Source organism: Acanthisitta chloris, unplaced genomic scaffold (assembly GCF_000695815.1).
Source record: "Acanthisitta chloris isolate BGI_N310 unplaced genomic scaffold, ASM69581v1 scaffold17808, whole genome shotgun sequence".
NCBI classification, from domain to species: Eukaryota; Metazoa; Chordata; class Aves; order Passeriformes; family Acanthisittidae; genus Acanthisitta; species Acanthisitta chloris.
Window position 1 is genome coordinate 40,849 of NW_008688902.1, and position 9,836 is coordinate 50,684.

The following is a 9,836-nucleotide window of genomic DNA, read 5'->3' on the forward strand; positions in this document are numbered from 1 at the left end:
TAGTTAATAAACATTTAAGTTAACATACCATCAGATTCCATATACAATTAGCTACCAAGTGTGTTACTGCTAAGTAGCTACAATTTGTGCATAAGATTTTAAAAGAGATTTTAGGACAGTAGCTCCATCTATTCCCCAAATTCCCATGCCTTTGCAATTTCCCCATCCACAAGGCTGATGAAAAGAACTATTGCTAGTTTAAGGCAGCAGTCATGTATATCATCACCAGCAATTTAAAATGTATGGCAGTGTTTGTAGTGTTACAAAGAAAAATGTATTTAATGTTGTAATGACATTAAACATCCACTTGCACTGTATGTTACTCCCTCTCATCAGAAAGTATTCAGGGGCCCTTCTCTCACTCCAGCTACATTTAATCTACATGCTGTTATGTACTGTAGAACAAAATTCCTTACTACTTCAGCCAACTCAATGTTGTTTCATTGTAGCATCTTTCATTTGCATTTCTGGGGTCTTTTTTACTCATAGGATTAATCAAAACGTTTTGGAAATCATTACATTCAAGGACTAGATTTATCAGAAGGTTTCGTAAAGTGAAAAGTGATTGATCTCACCTAAATTTAGCCATTTAACAACCAGGCAACTGGGTTATACCAGGCAGTCAGTGTCCTATTATTATTGCCAGTGCATGGAGATAGTTCATCTCGAGACACTTAACTGTAGCCTAAAACAGCTGTATAACATCAGGTGTGATGAATGTCTCTTGGAGAAGCCTGTCTCTTTCCATGGATAACTATTGATACCTAGGGTTTAGATGATTAAAGTGAGACAAGATAAGTTCTAGTCGAGAGTAATAAAAAGCATTTATCCCATAGGTCAGTGGTTCAAATATAATCTAATGCAACATTTAGAAAAAGGTGCCACCATCTTCTCATGGTTTTTCAACTATTTGTAAACATTAATAAAAGTTGTAGTTGTGCACACCAGATTTATTTCACAGATAATATCAGCATCATCTGCACTAATGTACCAACCAGGTCAATTAAATTAGAATTGCCTGAACTTCTAAAATTAACTGTTTCTGCTGAGTTCAGAGAGAAATGGTAAAGGATTGTTTGGAGGGAGCTCTGAGCAATCTGGTCTAGTGAAAGGTGTCCCTGCTCACAGCAGAGGGGTTGGAACTAGATGATCTTTAAGGTCCCTTCCAACCCTAACCATTCTACGACTCTATGATTCATTCTACAGTGAAAAGCTGTTGTGGTGCAGTTCAGTTGGAGCAAGGAAGAACCACGAAGAGTGTTCAAGTTAACCTCCCAGTTCACAGACTCAGGACAGCTAAGCAAGTTTTCCAAATGTTGTTACTTCTCCAGACTGAATGGCAAACCATCACAAAGCTTGCTGATCACTGCTAGCAGACTGTTAGTCTTTTGCAAGAGTTAAAGTTCTAAGTCTTTAGCCAACAGCAAGCTGTTACCAAATGAATGCCTTCTAGGCATAAGTCACACCTAATTTAGCAATTTGAGCAAAGCAAGAAGAACTGAATTACTATTTGGAACAAGATCTATTGCATCAGTCCCAGTTCTGTGTTGTCACTCAGCCTCCAAACCAAAATGCTTTATTCTGATGGGCTGGGTACATTACACTGCCACTCCAAAAAGCTTATTTTTAAAATAAACAGCAGGTTTCCACTTTCAACACTGCAGGCTTTCCACTCACTCACTGTACACTCTATTTTATACACACTTCACTCAACATTTTTTGCTAGATAAAATGGCATTTACACAAAGAAAAAAGGCTTAAGATGTGTATTCAGAACAAAATGCTGCTTAGAGGCAATTTGCAGCTTCATTCTTGATGCTGAGGGCAAATCTCTGAAAACTGACTCATAGCTTTGTGAGATTTTAAAATAAGTAATTATTTAAGTATTTATGTATTATATTGAGCTCTGATGTTTGTCTTTTTCTTTGGCAGAGGTGTCAGCATGTTTGCTATGCTAACTGGCACATTACCTTTCACTGTGGAACCTTTTAATATCAAACAACTGCATCAAAAGATGTTAATTGGAGAAATCAGTCCTATTCCATCAGATATCTCCCCTGGTAAAGCACTTCAACTTTTTTTAATGAATATTGATGTAAAAACTTTCTAACCCGTTTAGCAATAAGGCAATCTTCTGGAAAATAAGAGGTTGCTTTGCTTGCATTTAGAAAAAAACTTTTTTGAGACTAAGGCAATATATCTTTATCTCAGGCTAGTAGGAAAATAACATTGTTGTCTCTTTAAAAGACCACTATTCTTGGTTCTCGTTTACAGGGGGAATAAAATGTACATTGCTTTTACATTTAGTGGAGCAGCTGTGCAGTAGATGAGAACACTGTCGTGTTTAGCATGTCCCATGCTGTGTGTCATAGCCAGGCATTCTTTCCTGTTTTTCCCAGAAATAAGTTATCAAAACCTTAGATATTTTTTGCTGAAGACCTTATCTTTTGGCTACTGACAGAGCCCACAACACTGAGATTGTTAAAGAAATGGGAGGGCTATTTTTGTGAAGAGTCTGCCCATATTTTTCATGAGAAAGAACTCAAATGCATTTTTCAATTAATTTTACCGATGGTCATTAATAGGTACAGTCTATGGAGTCTTTTAGGACAACTGGGAAAGACAGTTTTCAATAGTTCTAACCTGAATTACAGCCCATGGCTCTAAACCCCAGAAGTCACATTGGTGTATATATACTCTGGGTGAGCTGTCCAAAATTTACTTCCTCAAAGTCCCAAAATTCTGCTGTTTTACAATGATTCCTATACACCTCTGGCTTTAACCCCTATTTTCTCTCCACCTGAACTAGCATCTTGATCATCACAGGCTTAGGTCCCATCTCACAGCTGTTATTGTGCAGCTTTCACTGACCAAGTCAGAAAGCAGAGCAGAATGAGACAGACGTGTTTTGCTCAGCTGCCTACCAGCATGAGTTCAGATCTCTCCATCCTCTTGTGCAGCATTGCTATGGTGTTAGGCAAGAGTGAGCCTAGGAACCAAGATTAGCTTCAGAGGCTGCCTGCAGACAAGCACTGGGGAGCAGCAGACAGTTCCAGACTAAGCTGGCTGGATCTAGTCTGGACTTACAATATTAAGATAATGTGATGATTGAATTTCTTTCTCTCCCTTAGTAAATAGTATGAGGATGTCAACCATTGCTGACAAGAATGTTTGTACATTAGTCTCTCATTTCTCTTTCTTTGGAGACTGGTTGCCAGATAGCAGCTTCATTTTTGTACAATCCCTCCATAGCTGCAATTATTATATTTCTAATTTTTCTTATTTATATTATGGTTATAACTTCTACTAATAAATGCATTATCTCTGCTTTTCTGCAAAGCTCACACAGTTAGTAGAAGATTGCAGATAACTCCATTGTTCATTTGCCCATTGGGAATTTAGTGACAGAGCAATAGTAAACAAGCTTTGCATACTTTTGGTCTAAATTCTTCTGAAGGAGATTACAAGTGAAAGGAGCAGTATGTTCCTAGTTTAATGCTCACTTGCCATTCTGCTCATTTCGAAACATCCCCAAGGAATATGGAAGAATTCAGTAACGTTTTCCCAAGAAGCCAAAAAGAGAGAGGGACTTAATGTAGTGTTGGAGCTGACTGACTTATGGGAATGTTAGAGCTTTCTCTGTCCCAACTCCAGGAAGCCAAAACACGTCACATCATCTGAGCACATGGGTCCATCTCCCTCCCTCGTTACAGAGAGTTTTATCAATACAATTGGCTCTGTAAATTCCTTACAGAGTGTGGGGAACATAACTCCTGGGCAGTCAGCTGGCACTGAAGTGCCCCTTCTCAGAGCCCTGACCAAATGCTGAGTGAGCACAATGCTGAGACTACTGTTGATGTCATAGGCTGCATTCACTCGGGTAAACCAAACAAATTAGGAAGTGAGGTCCAGTACTGTATCTACACCAGCATCCATAGGTCTCTGCCATGAATCTTGGTGTGGTTTGCCTTGTCCTCCCACCCTGTAAAGGTGTCCTTGGGGGAACAAGGGACCACATGGGACCACTGCAGACTCCAAGAAAAGCCCTAGAGACTGAATTTTAGCTGAGGGACTTATAATGTGGAGGAGCCACGTTTCTGAAAGAGTGAAAAAGATGAACTGGTGAAATAATCAGATATTACTAGTAAAGAAGGCATTTCATTGGAATCCTACACAGGAGCTGTACACTTCATGCAGTCCTTACTCGAGCCTGACCCTGCTAAGAGGCCTGGAGTCAAAGAAGCAATAAAAGACAAATGGTTGAATGAAGGTTTCACCAGGAAAATACTGAACACTGCTACCTATGAGAACAGGTAACAATTTTGACATCTCTTTTCTAGATTGGTATTTCAGGATTGGAGATTTGAGAGGGAGATGTTTTTAGGAATTTTTGTTTGTTTTAGAAGCTTTTTGTTATCTGTTGTGGGGTATTGCAAAAGACAGAATTTTACTTCAGAATACACTACATCAGCTTTTCTAAGCATGGATAAATTTTATGTAAGTGGAAATATCCTTATAGAACTGCTTATATCCATTGTGTCAATAATTTTGTTCTCAATGTGCCTCACAGCTGTCACTAATTTCTATACAGTATTCTTCTAATCCTTTCCTGCAAAACTAGGTCTCTCATGCCCACCTGAAGGAACAACATTTTTATATTATACTGAAGTTCTTTTTATTCTAATAATTTTTATTCTCATCCATCTTTTTAACTCGCTTTAACTGGTCTCCATTTCTTCTTAGTAAGGCACTTTACAGCTTAAGATTATTACAAAAGTTTGAAATAGATATGTGCAATATGACACTTCACATAAACGTTGCCAACTTTCAAGATGTTATTCATCTTTCATACTGAGAGACTGCAAAGAATTCTTTGTAAGCCTTTACCTAGTTCAGTGATGGACCTTTTACATCCTCTTCACTGCTGAAAGTAGCCCATCATGGGTCACATGTTTTGTGCCCAGATTGTTCTGTAAAAGTCAGTATTTTACACTAATTGAAAAAGAGTAATTTGGCCTATGTAATCTGCACCATCTGCAATAGTGTCTGGAGGATACTTGGCAGGTTTTTCTACCATAATCCAGGTGATCCACTGCCAGCCACAGTCAGGGCTATTAGACACCTATGTGCAATTTGTTAGTTTCTTGGAGAATTGCCTGCAGCTCCTACCTTTGCCCTCCTTCCCTCCTCTCAGATGTGTCTGTGCTCATTCACACTGAAGTTTGAAAAAATGTCTTAGGAGTCTCAGAATCCAAGGCTGACGTGTTTTTACAGTACCTTTACTAGACATTGCTACTCACAGAATCCTGTAAGCAAAACAAGTATCATTACAAAAAAACATGTTTTATTTCATGATCTGATTTATATAAAAATTAAAATCCTACCATACTTTCCTTAGTTCCTTTTTTGTCCTTCAAGATTTTCCTGCCTTTGGCATTCTTCCTATCTTTTTATGTACATGCATACACACAATCTCTCTGTTGATCCAACTAAGGCTACTGTACTGAGAACCAAAACACACACACTCCATTAAAATGAGAAAATGCTTGTTTCCATCTTTGAATTTTTCAAACTTACTCCTGGTGGGTGTCCTTTCAGACTAATCAATTATATCAACAATAGGATATTTAATGATGATGTAACAGAGCCTCAGCCCACTAGTGAAGTTAGCATAGCCAGACAAGAGTATTATTGCACAACTGTGTATCATAATTTGCCTGTACAGTCAATTTAGCCTGCTCCACCTACATCACAGCAAGTGTGTTGTCCACTTACTGTAAATTCTGACATTGTACCTGGATGCATCATTTGCATCTAAATACTTTTTCCTAATATTTCAGACTTTGCCCCAGTGAATTGAATCCTGTTGTTTTAAACTACATGACAGAAATGATGGAATTCAGTCTTTCAGAAGTTATCACCATTGTAATAAATAACAGACCCTCTCCTGCCATGGCTTCTTACTGCTTATTGCTGAAGAAACTGCTCAGGTACCAGAGAGACTGCAAAAGAGTTCAGGTAAGATATTATGATCATGACAGGCATAAAGAATTCCCTGGATTTTTGTGAGGAACAATGCAGTAGCCACACAGCACATGTGAAAATGGTGGCTATTCATGGAATGGGGAAAAAATCACCAAAAATAGTAATGAAATTGCAGATCTGGGTGCAGTCTCAATAAACCTACATTCTGGCATTCTCAGAGGTGATTAATTTATGAGGGTTTTTTTTCCCAGAGATAGATATACCTTTTTTATGACTAATGAATTTTTTAATGGGCTGTTGGTTGTAATGGGATTGAGAATTATTTTGCTTTACGTATAAGATTACCTTTCCATTGGGAAAAGGAGCATTAGCATCTCAGTGACCTCACTATCCCTCCACTTTCTGACTGGTCTGTGAGGGCTTGATCCAAAGTCTGGAGAGGTGAGTGGGAAGCTGTGAAATTCATAAAACCTTTTCCCAGCATATTTTTTTGCATTTTTACCACTGTATATTATGCTTGCACTCCAGCTCCAATTCACTCGGGGACATGGACTGAGATCAGAAGGGATAAAAATTTTAAAAATAAATTTACAAAATTATGGTAATCACTGGTAAGGCCACAATTAGTCAAAAAGGCTGTAAGCTTTTCTTTTACAGCCGTCTCCATTAAGGGGTTCACAGCTCAGCCATAAAAATTTTGCTTCAGGCAGAAACTAGGCAGACAGGAAGCCAAATTCCAGCTCCTAACACACAAGTGTGATGGGAAAAGTTTCAACACACATCAGCGATTAGCCTCCCATTCAAAGCCCTCGCCCCGGAGAAGCTGTATTTTGAGAAGGTCCAGTTGACTCCTCTAGAAATTATTCAGATGAGCTTGAGCAGATCCAGATCTGCATCCCAGCACACAGCCCCAGGGTTGCAATGGTCTGTGCAGTGTCTGCAGGCAGAGCCATAACTCAAAAATATGAGTTGGGGAGTTTTTGTGTGCATGCTTAGGGAGAGGAGGTTTTCCTTCACATATGTGAATTTTTTCATATTAGAGCTTTAAGTAGGATCTGCTAAATTGTAACTCACTCAAAAAGACCCATATTGTGAAGGGTATTGACCAGCTTTCTTATACCTCTGGATATCAAGCTGATTTACAGCCCAGAGAGATCTAGCCCTCCAGGCAAGTGGTAGTGTTTCAAGTCCTGTATTACCTCTTTCAGCATCCTACCCAGGTGGAAGAAGGAAGCAATTGTGCACATAAAGTTGCAAGCTGATTAAGGCTCTGCCATACTTCCTGCCACTCCTGGCATCCAAAATGCCCTTTTGAGGCAGAGAGTCAAGCTGAATTCCTAAATTCCTTAAAAGAGGGGAAGTTTAACAAAGGAATGACTGACATTTTCTTTGTCTGTGTTGACATCTTTCTAGTCAAAAGTTTAAACCCAAACTGGTACTGACCCAAAATAGCCTGGCCAGCTACCAGGGATCTCTGGAGGCCATCTGATTCAACCTCCCTGCTCAACCAGGACCACCTAGAGATGGTTGCCCAAGACTATGTCCAGATAATTTCTGAATATCTCCAAGGATGGACACTCTACAGTGTCCCTGGACAACCTTGGACAGAACTTGGTCACCCTCACAATGAGCAAATGTTTCCTGATGTTCAGAGGGAACCTCTTGTGTTGCAGTTTGTACCCATTTCCTCTGGTCCTGTCACTGGGTACCACTGAAAAGAATCTGACTCCATCCTCTTTGCACCCTCTGTTCAGATATTGGTATATATTGATGAAATACCTCTGAGCCTTCTCTTCTCCAGGCCCAGCTCTCTCAGCCTTTTCTCACAGAAAAGATGCTCCAGTCTCTTAATCATCTCTGTGGCCCTTCACTGGACTCTCCACATCTTTATTGCACTGAGGAGCCCAGACCTAGGAGACAGTACTCCTGGTGTGGCCTCACCAGTGCTGAACAGAAAGGCAGCATCACCTTCCTCAACCTGCTGGCAGCACTCCTGATGCAGCCCAGGATACTGTCAACCTTCTCTGTTGATGCTCATGGTCAACTTGATGTTCACCAGGACCTCCAAGCTGCTTTCCAGCTGGGTGGCCCCAGCATATACTGGTGCCTGGAATTGTTCTTTCCCAGAAGCAGGACCTTGCACTTCCCCTTGCTGAACTAAACCTCTCAGGGACATGTCTAACATGTGAACTGAGTATGCACTCTGGGTTCTGTTCAATTGTGTCATAACACAACTCCCCATTTCTACACCTTCCCTATGTCCCTTTCCACATAGCTCCCAGGTGTGTAGTTCTTTTTTCTGCACCACAAAACAATGCTGATCTGCAAATCTTCACATTTTCAATGTGGGGAGTTCTTAAATTTGCAGAAAGAATCTCCCTTTGATGACTTTGCTGAGAAATTACACACTTTTAGGGGAACATCTTCACTGAGAAGTTGAAATACAGGCACAAGCTGGATGCCAAATTTTGGCAGAGTGGATTCTACCACAAATATTTCCAATATCTGTTACTAAGACATAGAAATTAGGAATTTAGAACAGACCAAATCATACCATCTTTCCAAGTCATTAAAAGTTTGTCGGTTTCCTCTTATTTGTCAGAACAAGGTTTGTAAATGCTACTTTTAAACTCATAAACATGAAACCTGCTACAAGTACAATTTAAAGATCATTCTGTTGCCAAAGAGTGTTTGTAAACTCACTGGTCTTTCCCCATAAATCACTTTACATCATTTGCTTCTTATTTTCATCCCTCTAGCCCCTTTTACATTCTTCTCTATCACAAACTTACTATTTCTCTCTCGCTGGTAGTTAGGGTCTGGAACTATTTGTAGCTATGAAAGATCCTCCCTTGACTGTTTCTTATTCAAGCCTTTTGCACAATTAACCTGTGTGATTGCTCCTCCCCAGGAGCTCTATGAAATCATAACTATCCCTGTTACCACTTTGTGCCAGTTTCTCCAATGTTCAGTAATACTCATATTGCCCAGCCAGGCTGGGATTTACACAAAAACAGGAAAGAGAGAGGAAGGCTGGCTAAGAAATCAAGTTGGGCATTCTTATTCAATCAATGCTCTTATTTTTCCAGTATGCTCTGGCCTGTTCTTCAGCTAAAGCTACTTTATGCACATACTTGCACAATGGAAAAACTTAGCCCAAAGCATACGCAAAGTATATAGGGAAAAGAAAAGAATGCATCTCTTGGATCCCAGGGTGGAGCCCCACACGGGTGGCATGACGTTTCTGGGCAGAGGCAGAGCCAAGAGCAGCCCCAGCTCCCCTGGAACCTAGCCCATACTGTGCTGGCACGGCTCTCTGAGGAGGCAGCTGGCAGGGCATTATGTGGGGGGGAGGATTCTCTGCCTTGGTCTAAAAGAGGCCAAATTCAACCACCTCTTTGGCAGGCTGTAATGCACTTCTTTGACCACCCGGACACAGAGAGTTGAAACTGAGGAAGAAGCATAAAAACTGTTAACTGAGTGCAAGGGGGAAATTTCCCACTTTTTATTCATCTTGTTGAGATCCTGACGTTACTGGAGCTTAATTACAACAGCATGGCTATTTGATATTTGTATTACAAATTATGCCAAGGATATTTCAAAATGCATAGATAGATGTTCTCTCTATTCTGCACAATGCCAACTATTTGCTATTTATTACTAGTAGTGTGTGATCCATCTTTAAATCACATAATCTCCTTTCAGCTCTGCAGATCTTGCAAATGTGTGCATCTGCTTTAACTTTAAGGATTTGGATAGTTTCACTGAGCTCAACAAGACAACTAGGGTGTATAAAATTAAAGCACAAAAATTAGCATTTGCATCTAAAATGAGTGCAAATTTAAATCTAA

At 39.9% G+C, this 9,836-nt stretch overlaps 1 protein-coding gene across 1 annotated transcript in view; it reads left to right on the forward strand.

The window, feature by feature from the left end:
- The window catches only part of LOC103808433 (hormonally up-regulated neu tumor-associated kinase-like), a gene marked incomplete at its 3' end in the record, with an annotated part of 15,991 nt that extends 9,973 nt beyond the window's left edge, over positions 1–6,018 (forward strand). Inside the window, exons 5-7 of the mRNA XM_009081213.1 lie at positions 1,933–2,060; positions 4,178–4,313; positions 5,841–6,018. Of these exons, the coding sequence (XP_009079461.1) occupies positions 1,933–2,060; positions 4,178–4,313; positions 5,841–6,018 (442 nt within the window). The remainder of the gene's footprint in view (positions 1–1,932; positions 2,061–4,177; positions 4,314–5,840) is intronic.
- Positions 6,019–9,836: the final 3,818 nt, after the last annotated feature.